The sequence below is a fragment of the Acomys russatus genome, chromosome 2, assembly GCF_903995435.1.
Source record: "Acomys russatus chromosome 2, mAcoRus1.1, whole genome shotgun sequence".
Classification (NCBI taxonomy): domain Eukaryota; kingdom Metazoa; phylum Chordata; class Mammalia; order Rodentia; family Muridae; genus Acomys; species Acomys russatus.
The window spans coordinates 103,159,361-103,176,744 of record NC_067138.1 but is presented as its reverse complement, the minus strand read 5'-3'; the positions used below and the strand labels follow the sequence as shown (position 1 = coordinate 103,176,744).

The following is a 17,384-nucleotide window of genomic DNA, read 5'->3' as shown; positions in this document are numbered from 1 at the left end:
TCGGTGGGTGGCCTTACAGTTAATTTAGGATGGTTCTCCACTCCGCAGCTCACTTGCAGACAAATTAGCTAAACAGCCTTCTCCTTTAAATATTTTCCATGTCACAGTGAAACGCTTTACAATACAATAAAGGTACAGTTTTAATTACACGCTTCCTGACTTTTGTTTAGTTGTAGTTTTAAAACATTTGCTGGCGCTGGTTTTTCCTTTGGCTGGGCAGTAATAGCTGGTTGTAAGTATCTGGCTAATGAATTTAATAATTTCCTGAACTGAGACTTAAAGAGCCTTTGCTAAAACGCTGCATCTCCTCTCTGCCTTCCAGTAACTTCCAGGCCCCTGGGTGAGGTTTCTCCCTGAGGCTGGGCGCTGCACGTGTGCTCAGTTTGTGGCCTCACATCTTTTCCATCCTGCACATCCTCCAGAGTAGAGTTTCTTAGGTCTGGAAAGCCTGCATCTGAAAAATCAACTGAAGTGATGCTTTTTGGAGCAGGGCGATGTCATGTTTTCCCAGAAGATGAACTCCAAAAATAAACAGACACCCCATGGCTGTTTGTTGGCAGAGTATGTCAGCACCGTGTTTGCAACAGGTACTTAATTACTTCTCGTTTTCTTAAGATGAGTCAGTTGCACTAACCCAGGAGAAACAAATTAGATCCAGTTGAGCACATGCTACACAGCTAAGTTGAGGAAGCATTCCCAAGAAGTCTGCAGATCCGACGGGCTGAAGCTGGACAGACCCAATCCTCAGGGCCTGTGCCAACAGCCAGGGCCACGGTGACAGTGATGAAACTCCAGGGAATGTCTCTCCTTAGAGCTTGTCATTGGATGAAAACACAGCCAGATATTGTGTCCTTGTGAAGGGACCCAAATTTTTTGAGCTCATTTTTCCTAATATATAGCAAGGTTGAAATTCTTAATTGAAACCAAATAGATACACATATTGAACACCTGCACCTTCTAGGCACTTTCCATAAATGCTGCAAAATACATGTTCTTGAACATATTATTATTATCATCATCATTATTATTATTATTATTATTATTATTATTATTATTATTATTATTATTACTACTACTACTACTACTACAAAAGGGGTTGGGAAGGACTTCCCATTATTTCTCATCCTTTCTGTTCTTATCATACTTTCTGTTTTAACCACATGTATATGTTCATCCATTTATTGAGTACTCTTGTGCAAGTCGTGAGGCTGAGGGATTCAGGGATGAGCCGGAAAGACATGGTGCCTGCCACTTAGAAACTGCTGCCTTCATATTTCTCTTTCCTTCCTTGCTGCCTTCTTACTAACTATGCACATTACAAACGCACGCTCCTCTAAGCATTCCTGGTGGCCTTGTTTTCCGGGAAGATGTCTTCCCACGCTTACGTCTCTGAACTACAGTTTTCTTGGCCAAACTGGGAGATATGGGTGACTTCAGCTCTTAGATGTTTCGTTATGAAGACCTGGAGGGCCCTGGACTTGCAGAGGCTTTTAGAGCACATAAGGGTTTGACAACCTCTCCACACAGAGACCAGCCTGACTGTTTGAAAGCTGAACAATATATCTGTGGTTTATATGACTATTGTTTTGGTATGTTATGGACGTTTTCAGAATCAGGACAGTTTGGCTTCTAAACTACATACACACACACACACACAACACACACACACACACACACACATACTCACATACACATACATACACACACATATACACACATACACACAACACACACATATACACACACAACACACACATACACACAACACACACACACATACTCACATACACATACATACACACACATATACACACATACACACAACACACACATATACACACACAACACACACATACACACAACACACACACACACACACATACTCACATACACATACATACACACACATATACACACATACACACAACACACACACACACACACACACACACACACAACACACACATACACACACACACACACACACACACACACACACACATACTCACATACACATACATACACACACATATACACACATACACACAACACACACACACACACACTCACACACACACAACACACACACACAACACACACACACACAACACACACATACACACACACACACTCACACACACACACTCACACTCACAAAAATGTAGTAGTTTCGCCACACCTGCACTCACTTCATTTTAATTTCATGTACCTAGCTTTTTAACAGAATATTTGTTTTCGGTTGCTCTCTATTTTGCATATTGATAAACAGATGGCAAAAGGTTTAGGATGGAGCTAAGCTTCATGCTTGTGTGTACTCTGACAGTGCCAAATGCCATGGTATTTTCCCACGAGGATGCCCTTCTCTGTGTTCCCTGGCATCTGGTGTCTCTCCTAGCACAGTGCAGGTCAAGTCCATTTTCTGAAACCCTGGGACTCTGTATCTCTGGGTTTGAATTTTATTTCAGATTTGGGAATATAGCTATCTACTTACCAATTAACAGTCCTAATCAGAGAATCTGAAATTCTAAATGTGCCAAATGTTGAGCACCAATGTCATGCCCAGGTTGTGTCTCATCTGTGCTCACAAGACTTTCAGATTAGGGTTGGTCAGCTCACCACACAACTGCTGGCATTCCTCCTCCCTCAGCTGCTGAGTGCTAAGCACTCTGGGGACTGGAATCCAGCTTAACTTGCCCTCTCTATCCAGCAGCTGTAAGAGCACCTTGTTTGCTGTGAGCACTTGGGAAACATTTGTGGGAAAAATGAATGGGTCACCACATGGTGACAGACGATTTCACGTTAATTTTAACATCCAGAAAAAGCCAAAATGACTTAAAAAAAAAAAAAAAAAAAAAAAAAAAACTGAAGTGACTCGTGCCTTAAAGAAACTGTGCCTTTTCTAGAGCAGGGACCAGAGGCTAATAAGGAAAGAAGATCCGTGGGTTGTCGAGGATAGTGACGTGACAACCCTGACAACACAGGCTGTGTCACTGTGGTCGAAACAGCTAAATGGCCATATTACGTCTTGGAATAACAGGTATTAAAACAAACTAAAGATTTAAATAAAGGTGGTTTGTTTGTTTGCCTGTTTGTTTGTTTGTTTGTTTTTCCACCGGCAAAGTAAAGGCTAGAGACTAAATGGCATCGTTTTCGGTTTTGGCTCTGGTCAGCTCAGATCACTATTGGCAAGTCATACCAAGTCCATAAGGAACTGCTCATTAACATAGTCCTCCCTCGTTTATCAATTTATGCATATTGGTGATTATGTTCAGCTAAAAGTCTACATCTACAGCTTGCACCCTCCCTTGCAGCTAATCATACAGTATAGTGTTGCCCACGTGACTGTACATAAAAGGTAATGTGGATGGAGGAAGAGCTGTTTCAATGGGCAGAGGTGCTTGCGGCCAAGACCCTCAGTGGCAGAAGGAGAGACTTCTGTAGGTTCTCCACTAACCTCTGCACACACGCCATGTCATATATGTGCCCAAATATACACAGTAAATAAATGTAAAATAAAGGAGTTATAAGCAGTTATGGGCTGGCACCTCATGCTTTCTTTCTTTCAGCCGAGAATGTAGGTGTAAGGCAGGAAGGAGCACTGTGGTCATACTGAGAAAAAGGTACTCTCTGCAGCCCGGCCGTGCTAGTGCTTTCTGTGTTACTATAGCAAAATGTCTAAGGTAGGGTGCTTACAGAGATATTTATGTGCCCCTAGATTCTGGGGGCTTTTGACTGTCATGTTGGTATAGGGCCCCTGGCTCTGTCATAGCATGGCAGAAAAGCAGAGAGCCAAATGGCCATGAACAGAATGGGCAGGTATACAAGCGAGGGTGCAAGAGACCGATGAGGAAGCAGGTCCCAACTTTTCCTAACAACTCCTTCTCTTGGGAATGAATCCATTCCTAACAACCAGACCTTGACCTTTCACAGGGGCCAGCACTGGCTCACTCTGGAGTCTCTGACATAACTACCTTACACCAGACTTCGACTTTTAAGTGTTCCGTGACCCCAAGCACAGCAACACTGAGAACTTAACGTCCACCAAAGGAACATTTAGGCAACCAGCCATATCCAAAGTCAGAGAGAAGACACTTCACCCCTTGGTATCATCTTGGCTCCGTAACAGCACATAATTATACTGAGAGTTAAGTCTTGTTTGTTTGTTTTTTACTAGAGGCTAAACCTGTGCCATCAAGTCCTGTGCACGGGAGACTTGCACTCTCCTGTCAAGCTACGGACCCAGCCGCTTTTGAATTTATTTGTGAATTTTGCAATATGGTCTTACTAAGTTACTGAGGAGGATGGACTTAAAGACACCTGCAGTCTAGGTGAGCTTTGAGTCTGAGATCCCCCTCCCTCAGCCTCTTGCTGAGTTTCAGGTCTGTGTCACCAAACCTGGCTTAGAATTTCCTTAACTCGACCTTAATGGTATTTTTCTGCTCGCCGTAGATGAACGCACTGTTAGGTCATACTGAGGCACGTTAGGCTGGAGGCTTCCTGGGCACCAGCTCTGTGCGTGTGGCCTCCCAGTGTGTGACGGAAGCTTCTCTCTGCGGATCTCAGAAGCGCAGTGTGAAGCAGTAGTGCACCGCCATTTCCTGTTATGTTTGAAAACATGAAGGACTTTAGGCAGAAAGGTAAGTTTCAAGAACTTTCATATTTTCAAGAAACTTTAAAACATCACTGATGAATACTCTATCTACGTAATTCTTAAAAGGAGTCAGACGAGGGTTGGAGAGGTGGCTTGGTGGGTGACGCAGCTTGCTGTCCAGTGTGATGGCCTGAACTTAATACCTGGATCCCACACTGTGAACGGAAGGAAAGCACTGAACCCTGCAAGTGGCCTTCTGACTTGCACACTCATTCGTGTATGCATGAATACACACACACACACACACACACACACACACACACACACACACACACACACACGAGAGAAATAAATATGAAAAGATCAGACAGACCCTTGAGGGATTTTCCTAAACTGTGTCTTGTGTCCCCCTATGGAGTCATATAGCTAAATGTGGGGTTGTGCAAGAGTTGGCAACACTAAAAGGTTCCGCACAACCAAAATTTAATTAATAGCAAACCTAGGCAACGAACCCAGGCTGTTCCTGTAGTGTTCAGCTAGGTCAGTCCTGTGACTCTCCACAGCCTCGGTTCTGAGTGCATATGCACTTTCTATGCCATCCACACAGCAGTGAACGCCACCTGGGACTCCTCAGTTCAGAGCTGAGACTCTTGCGTGCCATGAATCGACATGTTTTTACATGCTCTTATAGAAACAAAGCATTTTGATTATGGAAGACAAGAAATGCTTTTCCACCATTGTTTCTTAGGATGTAAGTATCATATTAGTATATCTTTGGAATATTTGGTTTTAAAAGTTTCTGTTTGAGTTGCTGACTTGAGCTATGTAAAAAAAATTCAATGATTTCTAGCTTTAAGTTAGGACAAATTTCCTAACAGTTTGTGCAATGACACAAAATATTTATTACTAAATGTAGTATATATACATATGTGTGTGTTTGTGTGTATGTGAGGTGGCATTCTCATCAATGGTGATAAAAATCGAAATGCTGATTCACTCTAAAAACGATGAACATGCTTTATGTCCCACGGAGTCAACTATTGAGCTAAAATTTCATTCTATGTAGAAAATTAATAAATATACATCTCACTGATGACAAATTTGTTTTGGTCTTTAATATATATATGCATATATATCAACTAAAAACCTTTTTCTAAGTAAATTTTTTATGGTTTCTTATCAGTTACTGTTTGATTTTGAAGCCATTTTATATGTCTATATTACTGTTTGATTTTGACATCATTTTATATGTCTACACACCCAAGGCCATGTGGACACTTCTCAGCCAAAAGGAGGCTATGAGTGAAACAAGTCCTAACTGACTTGAGATCACCAGGCAGCAAAGTCACAGCTTCTGAAACAGCAGAGCAGAGAGCAAAGGTCTGCTTTTCAATATCTATGGGTAAAATACATTGTCGCGATTGGATACATGATGGTGGTTATGACTTTAAGTATTGGTAAAGAAAGTCTTGGGATGCCCAATGTTCCTGTGTAAAGTGCCCAATAGTGCGCAGTGACAAAATGGCTTCGCTGAAATTGAATAGGTTTTTCTGCATCAGCTTATCCCAGCACTGTTTAACTCCTTTATACTTGATTTTTAACCACACAGAGAAATAGGTGTCAAAATATCATTCCCACGGTACAGATGGTCCAACTGAGGCCACAAGGCTAAGTGATTTATGAAAGCCACAAAGGAAGCCACCGTCGGAGAGCAGATTAGATTTAAGAAACCACATGCCTCTACCTTTACAATGCAGACAGCGAAGTAGTCAGAAGAGCATAAACTAAAGCAAACCATACCACTCAGTAACAGAGCTTTACTCTGATCATTTCACGGTCTTTGTTAGGTCGCAGGCTATGGTCCTCCCCCATCTTAGGCGCTCCTTATGAACAGTATGTGAAAGACCACATATTTGTGCTTGCTGTCCCTTCTGGAGCGTTGAGAGATTATCAGAGTGTGTAGGTGGGGGCGGGGAGGGGGGTGAATTTTTCTTTTTGCGTATGCATTTACATGCACTTTAACTACGTTTAATTTAATCTGTTATGTAAAACCCATTAGGTGAGGAGGGAAAAAAGATACAAAACCTGTGAGAGATTCTTGTCTCTGAATATCTTACTTCAGGAGGGGGGCAGACTTGAACAGTAACTAAGAATGCAAGACAAAGGCAGAGGGTGTGCAGGCATACGAAGCTGTGGGGGGCTGTGGAGGGGAAGAGATGCAGGCAGGGTGCAGCTAAGGCAGCTTCATGTCCAAAGCAGCACAAATCTAAAAGCACCAAGGCTGAGATGTGCAAAAGCCTCGATTTTTTGGAATACCACAAGACACAAGCACCTAACAGTGCACCTGACCTGATGTGCTAAGGATTATTCAAACTCAAGTACACTAGAATATTATATAAAATTGCCTAAGGTTGTGTGTATAAGAAGCATGGGAGAATGGGGAAATAGAAGGATCCAGAGAGTCCTAGAAATCTACAAGAAGAACATTATGATGGGTGGATCTGGGCCCAGGGGTCCTGCTCAAACTATGGCACCTGCCAAGGACAATACAGGCAGTAAACTTCGGACCCCTACCCAGATCTAGCCAATGGACAGGGCGTTCTCCACAGTTGAGTGGAGAGTGGGGTCTGACTTTCACACGAACTCTGGTGCCTCATATTTGACCATGTCGCCTGGATGGGGAGGCCTGGTGGCACTCAGAGGAAGGATAGCAGGCTACCAAGAAGAGACTTGATACCCTATGAGCATATACAGGGGGAGGAAATCCCCCTCAGTCACAGTCATAGGGGAGGGGAGTAATGGGAAAATGGGAGGGAGGGAGCAACGGGAGGATACAAGGGGTGGGATATCAACTGAAATGTAATATGAATAAATTAATAAAATAATATTTTTAAAAAAGTTGTGTGTGTGTGTGTGTGTGTGTGTGTGTGTGTGTGTGTGTGTGTATGTATAAAACATAAGTGTATCTTGGTGCCAGTCCCAAGATGTGTGTGCAGATGTGTGTAAATCCCAATTCCAAACACTTATTGTACCAGTGTTTTGGATGAGGGATGCTCAGTGTGTACGTGAGCTGGGCTTGGGGCTGGATGGGCAAGATGTTGATAGGGTGGAGGCAGTAGGGACAGCATGGGGTAAGATGTTGATAGGGTGGAGGCAGTAGGGACAGCATGGGGTAAGATGTTGATAGGGTGGAGGCAGTAGGGACAGCATGGGGTAAGATGTTGATAGGGTGGAGGCAGTAGGGACAGCATGGGGTAAGATGTTGATAGGGTGGAGGCAGTAGGGACAGCATGGGGTAAGATGTTGATAGGGTGGAGGCAGTAGGGACAGCATGGGGTAAGATGTTGATAGGGTGGAGGCAGTAGGGACAGCATGGGGTTTTTTTCAAAACCCGAATAAAAGAGGTTTGTCCTGCTTGGGAGCACAGTCTATTGGCAGACACCATGCAAACACTACAGACATGACTGCATTTTCCTCTGACAGTACAATTCCTTCTAGGTGTAGAACTTCGGAAAAGTGCTAGGGCCACACAGTTGGCATAAAGGGTAGCACAGACTCAAAGTCTGGCACATTTGGCCTCTTTGTTTTGGTGCTTACATTCTGATGCAGACTGGAGGCCCTTCTTTCCTTGAAGTGCATCTGTTGAAAACCTTTTTATTATGTTTTTTAAAACATATGCATCTATATTATTATATATGAGTAAAATAAACTACATACAGCAGGAAGAACCAAGAGACAATCAGGAATTATATAAATGTTACATTCATAGTGATTTGGCCATTTGTATTTGGAAACCTGAAGTAAACATCTTTCCTATCTTGTTGGGTCTAAATTTCTGAATGGAGATTAATATCTATCATATCTCATCTCTATTAACTTAAAACATCTATCTTGATCTAAAAAACATCTTAGCCCATAACCTACAAGCTTGATTAAAAGACTAAACTATCTGGTCTTCAAACCCATCAGAGACAGAATATCTGTTGAAATCTCAATTCCAATGAGATAGTATTGGAGGTGGGACGTTCAGTAAAGGACAAACGGTTTACATGATCTGAAGAGAAACTGGAGACGAAGGTGGGGTCTTTAGAAGTCCATGAGGTCAGGAGGGTGCAAGCCTCACAGGTGGGAGTAGCTGGAGCCTCATAATGGATGCCATAGGGAGTTGGTTAGCCAGCCCCTCTGCACAGTGAGAAGCTACAATCTAGATGAGGGTGTGGACCTTTGCCAGGCAGCAAGATGGCCATCGTTTTAACGCTGGACCTCCCAGCCTCCAGGATTGTGAAAAGTAAGTTTCTGCTCTTTATAACCTACTTGGCCTGTGGTGTTACGTTGTGGTAGCCGGCATATCTCAAGACAGCCATTATGACACCCTGTCTCCCATCAAGGTCCACTTTTTCTGCCTTCACTTTACAGTCTTTACGCAGAAAGATTTTCCTTGTAAAATGCCACTCACCGTATCCCCAAGTACAGTTTAGGCTTGCTGTTGAAAATGAGCCACCTCTTTGGGAGGCGGAGTGACTGTGCTTTGTTGTAGCTTTGTTAGGACATCAGGTTTCTGGCCTGAGCACTGGGATGTGTCATGCTGCTCACTGACACTGCTTGTCATGCGTGCGGAGTTTTAGGGAAGGAAGCACAGCTCTTGCAGCCTGGTGAATATACCACGTGACCCTGGCAGGAAGACACTGCGTATACCTGGAGCCCTACTCCTGTGCTCTGGGAACCTGGTCAACAATACACGTTGGCGCGGCCTTACTATGTCTGGTGGTGGTAAGTGGCAGAAGCACAGGTGGCTGAGGATGTTCTCACGTGGACACGCTGCTCACTGTTTGTCTACTAGCCTTTCACTCCTCAAACATGGCCCCAGCTTACAGGACCCAGCATTAGTCTCAGATGGGCACTGCTGTATGCGTTTGAGAAGAAAGGTCCCTTCTCCGGTGGCACAGCCTCCTCGCATTGGCAAGGGCAATATTAAACAGAAGGTATGTGGGAATGCAGAGGCAGCCTCCCCAGTCTTCCTGCCAGCTGACATGCTGCTCCTCCCTCTTTTCACTGCCCGGCTACAGTAGGGGGTCTTCCTTTGCCTGGAATAGCTGCCGTACATATGAACCTTTTTATTTTTCCCCCTTTTATTTTATTTTTTTATTAATTCATTCATGTTACATCTCAATTGCTATCCCATCCCTTGTATCCTCCCATTCCTCCCTCCCTCCCATTTTGCCCTTACTCCCCTCCCCTATGTCTGTGACTGAGGGGGACCTCCTCCCCCTGTATATGCTCATAGGGTATCAAGTCTCTTCTTGGTAGCCTGCTATCTTCCCTCTGAGTGCCACCAGGCCTTCGCATCCAGGGGATGTGGTCAAATATGGGGCACCAGAGTTCATGTGAAAGTCAGTCCCCACTCTCCACTTAACTGTGGAGAATGTCCTGTCCGTTGGCTAGATCTGGGTAGGGGTTCAATGTTTACTGCCTGTATTGTCCTTGGCAGGTACCATAGTTTGAGCAGACCCCCTGGGCCCAGATCCACTCATCATAATGTTCTTCTTGTAGGTTTCTAGGACCCTCTGGATCCTTCTATTTCCCCATTCTCCCATGTTTCTCTCACCTAAAGTCCCAATAGTATGTTCTCCCCTCTATCCCACTTTCCTGATAAGTGAAGACTTTCGTGGGACATGCCCTGGTGCTCTCAGCTCTTTTAGGCCTCCTAATTAGATGCAAAGTAACGGTAGCCTACTACACACCAGCTTTTCTTAATGCCCAGTTCCTTTCTCCTGCTCTGTTCTGTGAGAACAGGAAGCACTGGACCCAGTGTCTACACAGTGACATGAACTCAGCAAAACTTTAATGAACAAATAAGTGAATTTCTACAACCCCTTCCTCTGAGTCATACAGAAAATTTCCTCTTAATATTCATTTAGCATTTGAATAGGGTACACTGACCATAAAAATGATATATAAACAAACATAATCTCTCTTGGGCCATAAATATTCTGACTTAAAATGGTTTCATACCTCCCATTTTCTGCTACAGTCTCAACACATGTTAAGGATAAGAGGATATAATGCTAACTAGCTGGCTTATTTAGATGTCCTTTTTCAAGTTTCTACACATACTATGTAATATGTATATACCATATATATGCACTGCATGCATATATGTATATATGGTAAGCATCTGTGATTACATCATTAAATAGTCAGGGATCCTGATGAGAACGTAACATCAATGAACACACATCTCTAAGGATGAAGCAACGGAGACAGAAATTGGTTCCATGGTAGAGCACTTATTTTTTTCAGTGAGATTTTACATGTACTCTGTGCGTCCCTCTCAACTACCATATTTCCATGGGACTATCACAGTATTCATAAATGGACTCAGATTTGTGGGCCTAACACTGAGTTAATGCAAGGATATGATTCCCCAGGTATATGTCAAAGTAGACAAGAGGCCATAACTTTCCAGGGTGTTTTACGATACCAGCTGGTGGAGCATGGACCTACAAGACAATCAATGGGGAGGTGCAAATGTGGTCGCCGTATTCATAGTCCTGCTGTGGGAGTTTTACAAATGAACTAATAAATATTTTTATCTTGCGATAGGATCGAGTTAGGTGATTTGCTGACACTCTCTTGGGGATTAAGGCTTGTCTTTAATGTGAAATACAAATCATATTTCTTGTGGACACATTTTAGTAATACACTTAAAAAAGCACATGAGACTCAGAAAAGGGGAGACATTGAGGTGAAAACCAGACAAATTATCTGCCACCTCAAAAGGAGGGAACAGGGAGGGTGCACCAACACCCTCATGCAAACAGCCTCAACAATAATGCCACGTATGGAAGCCAGCCTTCCTGAGGAAAGGGTCAATAAGGATGGGAGGCTGAAAAAAAAAACATTTATTACTTGAGAAATAGGTACCTGAGCACGTGGGGAAAAAAAGTTCACCAAGCACATCCATGCAGGCAAACAGACAAACAACTTAAGGTCACATTTGACCTTGGCTCAAGTTATTTTCTACCTCTTTGCAAGTTCCCACTGCCCCCCTCAAAAATTAAGGGTGAGTTCGTGTCTTTGGACCTTAAGAGAGTAACAGCCTGGATGCCAAGACTGCGCTCAAGTATAAGAATCGGATCACTCACTGCCTCAGAATAGTTGTAGGGGAGTCCTCACTGTCTCCCCGCTTTGATGCTTTGATATCTCGATTAGGATGTAGCCCCTATGGATCCGTGCGGAGTGACTCACCTCTGGGTCCTGTAATGACAGGTCGGTGATGCTGTGTGAACGCTGTTCCCAGGGAGGAGGTCTGCGAGGGGGAGGGGCTGCTGAAACCAGACTTCTCAGACTTCTTCAGTGTGGTTGGAGAAGGCATGCCTGGTGAAAAGGGGTGATTGTTGAGGCAACTTTAAGTCTACAGAGCAACAGTTTGTGTCACGAAAAAGACAGCACTTAGAGAGTCAGGAAAGGAAAAAAAAATGGAATCATCTGTAAATGGAAACTGATACTGAATTGCTTTGAAATTGTCATAGGAACAAACTCGTAACAGAATGGCTCCCCTTTTAGGCGGTTCTATGATTTATTCTGATTTATTGTATTAAGTCATAGTCCACTTGGGGACTGTTGAGTTTTCTTTATAGAGGGTTTTTATGTATCTTGGATCTTCAGCGTTTCTTGCAGAAGACCTTTAAGATCCTCATATCCAGAGTGGCTCTACCAGGAGCAGGGGAGCCTTTAGGAGGCAGGGCCAAGGGGGAGGTCCGTGGGTCACTGGGGCAATCCACTGAGTGGAATCCTGGGAGCTGGTCTCTTCCTCTTGCCCTTTCTTGCTTCCTGACCAAAGGTCAGCACTTTTACTCACCATGCTCTCCTCGCCTTGCCACCAAGCACCGTTGAGGCTGGGAGGCCCACCTGGTCATGCACGAGGCGCACTAAGACCACAAACCAATATAATTCTCTTGTCTTCCAAAGCTGCCCTCTGTCACACACTTGCTATACTAACAGAGGCCTGACTTACACAGGCTTCAACTTTTCCAGTGAATCTGTCACGTGTCTGTGACCTCTGGGACCCTTGCAGAGCAGGCTGCCTAAGCACACAAAGGCAACCTCGCTCACAATCATTTTGTCTTGTCAGTTACCTTATTTCAGCACCAAAGCATTTTTCTACACTTTAAATAATTTAGCTTTTTTAACATAAAAATGCCCTTGATAATAGCAGCTCAGATGTTCTTTCAGTGAATTATTTATAGAACAGAAAAAGAAAAGATAAAAGAAAAAAAAAAACCTTTAAAAATACAAGCTATTGGGACTGGTTCAGTAAATGCGGTCTAACCAATGCAAAGAACACTGTAAAAGAGTAATGACACAGGAGATATTTACAATGTAATGTTGACTGAAAAACCAATTACAACATGGGGTGGTGTAATACATCAGTCACAGAATGTACAACATAATTTAAGTGTTTTTTGTCTGCACAGAGGAAGAACTACAAGATGTGCATGAACTGTAACCATGGCTGGCTCCCCGGTGAGTTGGGTTTCCACGCCCTTCCTTGCCTTAGTTTTGCTTACTTGCCCTTTTTATGATGAACATCTATTATCTTTATGCTAAGAAAATATAACAAAAGCTTGTTTTCAAAAATAGCATTTTTGTTACAGTGTCTAGGGTGTTCACAACAACTTAAACTTAGGAAATGTGTTGAAAAAAATAGTGGGGAAATAATGGGAATATAGTCCCTTGTAATTACTGGATTTGTGGTACTCTCCACAACTATGCTACAGACACAACTGGAGGCATCTATCCATTGAGGGAATGCCAGCTAAGACAACAGACATTTGGACATATGATAAAGGAAATGACCCCAAGTTTCCATACCACAGGACAAATCTGGGACCTCAAATTTCCAGAAAAAAAAAATCAGTCTGCACCACATCAGGGGAAGAAAAATTAATTTATACATGCCTACCTATGACTATCCCCACCATGGCCTGAGAACTACTTGGGCAAACTAGAAAAATAACTAATAGGTCTATTGATATAGTAAGCAACTGTCACTGAGTAACTGTTAGTGCTACGAACTATGGCGAGCATTTTTTATAGACAGAGGCTATATCTAACCATGTCTGGCTTTTCTTTTTTAATCAGAGATTAATATGATTCTATAACATGATGTGCAAATGCATCTGCACATGAAGTGTGCCCATTTTGGCACTCTCTAAGTTAAAGATATTGAACAAAGATTCTGACACTTACCAAAAGGTCCCAAGTGTGCACTCCCTGGCCCTGACCCTCCTCCTGTGTGTGTGAGTGTATGTGTGTGTGTGTGTGTGTGTGCGTGCATGCGCACACGCATCTATATGTGTGTTTGTGAGATCTTTAAACTTCCTGTACAGATTTCACCTTTACCTGTGACTTCAGCCACAGATGCTTTGATATAGCAAAACTTAGGTTTTCATTTTAAGAGAAAAACAAACTAGTTAGTACGTTTCTAGTCAGATGCAAGTACAAAGTGATGGGTGTGTGATTTCATGCTAATCATAGCGCTGAACCAAATAGTTTCTAGGGCATTCTTCATTTGATCTGAATTAAAGACGAAGCCACCACTCCCAGCAGCGTTAATTATATGTGTTTATTAAAAAGGCTACAGAGCACACCACAGCAATAATGCTAACAGGTAGGGTACACTGAGGTCACAGGTAAACACTCACAGCCAATGACCTAATCAAGGCAAAATGACTCAGCTACAGCGAGGGAAAGCCTTCAAATAAAAAAGTAAGTAATACAACATTTAAATGTAGACAAATCTCCCAAGCCATTCAAGTCACTTTTGCACAGATGAATCACTGAGCTGCCAACTATTTATTCTACTACAAATTCAGTCAAACGCCTGAATAACATGGTAGAAAAGGCACAGAAATAGAAAATCAGTAGAAAATGTCAAAACTTTGAAGACTGGAGTTTTTATTTTACTTTTTGAACAATAGAATCATTGTTGTAGTCACGGTATTGAACCAACTTTATCAAAGGGAACAAATGGTTGACACAAGAAAGCTGTGATTTCTTCAGAATGTTCTTTTCCCTCTATGTTTAATGTGTAAAAATGGAGCTTTAAGTACAACTTAGGCGATAACAAGAGAGAATGATCAAGTTGCTAAATTGCTCTTTAAAAATAGCAAAATACAGACTTTGGAGAAGCCCAGTGGTCAAAGCCCTGCCACTCAAGCATGAAGGCCTGCATCCAAAACCCCAGGACTTGCATAAAGCTAGGAGAAGCCATGCACACTTAGTCCCTGTACTCCTGTGACAGTGTGAAGCCACGCACACTTAATCCCTGCACTCCTGTGACAGTGTGAAGCCACGCACACTTAGTCCCTGTACTCCTGTGACAAGGTGAAGCCATGCACGCTTAGTCCCTTCACTCCTGTGACAGTGTAAAGCCACGCACACTTAGTCCCTGCACTCCTGTGACAGGGTGAAGCCACACACGCTTAGTCCCTTCACTCCTGTGACAGGGAGAAGCCACGCACGCTTAGTCCCTGCACTCCTGTGACAGGGTGAAGCCATGCACACTTAGTCCCTGCACTCCTGTGACAGGGTGAAGCCATGCACACTTAGTCCCTGCACTCCTGTGACAGTGTGAAGCCACGCACACTTAGTCCCTGCACTCCTGTGACAGTGTGAAGCCATGCACACATAATTCCTGTACTGCTGTGACAGTGTGAAGCCATGCACACTTAGACCCTGCACTCCTGTGACAAGGTGAAGCCATGCACACTTAGTCCCTGCACTCCTGTGACAGTGTGCAGCATGCACACTTAGTCCCTGAACTCCTGTAACAAGGTGAAGCCATGCACACTTAGTCCCTGTACTGTTGTGACAGTGTGAAGCCATGCACACTTAGTCTCTGTACTCCTGTGACAGGGTGAGAAGCATTGTGGGTGAGTCTCTGGAAGCTTGCAGGCCAGCTCACCTAGAGCACACAGTACAGCAGCATGAACAGCAAGAGACTCTGCCTCAAAACAAGGTGGGAGGTGAGGCCCATTCTTGGATCATACTGTGGCCTGTGCATGTACATTGCAGCGCGCACACACACACACACACACACACGCACGCACATACATGCACGCACACACATGTACACACACAAAAACGCGCGCTCGCACACACACTTTAAACTCCCCTTGAAAGAGCTAAAGAGGAAAGAAGCACAGTCAGGCTGCTAGAACAACAAGCCAGACCATGTCTAATCTTCTAAATTTATCACAGTCAAGTAATGTGAACCCTAAGGCTGTCATGAAGCTCAAAATTACTTTGTGTTTTCAATTTTTAAAGACTTATATTGAGCCCATTTCCTTATTATATACTTTAATATTTTTCTACATGCATAATGTATGTTTTGGTTAATTTGTTTTGTATACTTAATTGACCAGATGAAATTTCGAAACGCGAGCAAAGTCCTCTATGTTAAAAGCTACAGGATGCCCATCTTGGCTTTTGCTTTTGAAGTCGTTTTGTTTCTGTACATTACTTTAAAATAAACTCCTCCTTAAAGCTTCCTTACCAATTATTTATGTACCGGGTTATAGAATCACTGTACAAATAATAACTGGTAGGGATTTCTGTTAATGAGCTAGATCTTTAACTTTAATGTACTATCTAGAGTAATGAAACGTTAAGAAAGCAAAGACCTTGGTCCTACTGCCAAAATGCTAAATCCTGCCCATGGCTGTGAGGACTTGAAGTAGCTCCAGAGATGGGTACAAATGGACCCAGACTGTGATGTCAACCTTGGGAGAGGCCCGAGCAACTGGTTAGACTAAATGTACTCAGACCACTGACCATGGAAACAGGACACACAAAGTGTGTGTTGCTCTCAGTTGCTAAGTGTGCAGAAGCCACCTACAATAAGAGACAACAGGATTTTGAAACACATATAGTGTCCCCTGCCTATGCACACACACCGAGATGTCTAAATGTGTCCGTTATTTTTACCTAATTGGTCCTAAATTGTAAGGTATTCCTCTAGGACACACTTAATTCAGAGAAAATGGCACCAACTCTTAAAAAGAGGTCTGGGCTATAAAAAGAAAGAAGTATAATTAGTGGTTAACTTAAAAAAAAAGGTTAAACATGTCTGGAAATTGTTATTTTTCCCTGATTCTCCTAAGAAGTAACATTCAACAAATAAGAATAAATGACAATTAACTAATTAATTCTCGGGGTCTTCTAGAGAAATCAAGATTTACTTTAAGTATTGAAGAAAGAAGACAGGAGAATCAAAGACTTTGACCAAGGAGCTCTGCAGTGACAGCTATGAAGGAATTGCTGCAGGCACTAGAAAGTGTCACTACATATTGTCACCGCTTGAGGAGCCTCCAAGGGCCAGTGTCAGGGACTATACCAACAGTGGGAGTGAGGGAGGGCAGACTATAAACTTGAATTTTCCAACAGTAACTGAACATTTAATTTGGCTAATTCATTAACTAACTGTATGTGTCTGATGTTTTGCTTGAGTGTGTGCATGTGTACCTCATGCGTGCCCGGTGCTGTGGAGGTCGAAGGAGCTGTGAGCCACTGTGTGCGTGTGCACTGGGAGCTGTGAGCCACTGTGTGCGTGTGCACTGGGAGCTGTGAGCCACTGTGTGCGTGTACACTGGGAGCTGTGAGCCACTGTGTGCGTGTGCACTGGGAGCTGTGAGCCACTGTGTGCGTGTGCACTGGGAGCTGTGAGCCACTGTGTGCGTGTGCACTGGGAGCTGTGGGCCACTGTGTGCGTGTGCACTGGGAGCTGTGA

General features: G+C 43.3%; 1 protein-coding gene across 4 annotated transcripts in view; it reads right to left on the bottom strand.

Moving 5' to 3' along the window:
- The window catches only part of Nfia (nuclear factor I A), a 345,321-nt gene that overhangs the window by 59,832 nt on the left and 268,105 nt on the right, over window positions 1-17,384 (bottom strand). For all 4 annotated transcript variants that reach the window (XM_051164475.1, XM_051164468.1, XM_051164463.1 and 1 more), the window contains exon 7: window positions 11,840-11,968. In XM_051164475.1, the coding sequence (XP_051020432.1) occupies window positions 11,840-11,968 (129 nt within the window). The remainder of the gene's footprint in view (window positions 1-11,839; window positions 11,969-17,384) is intronic.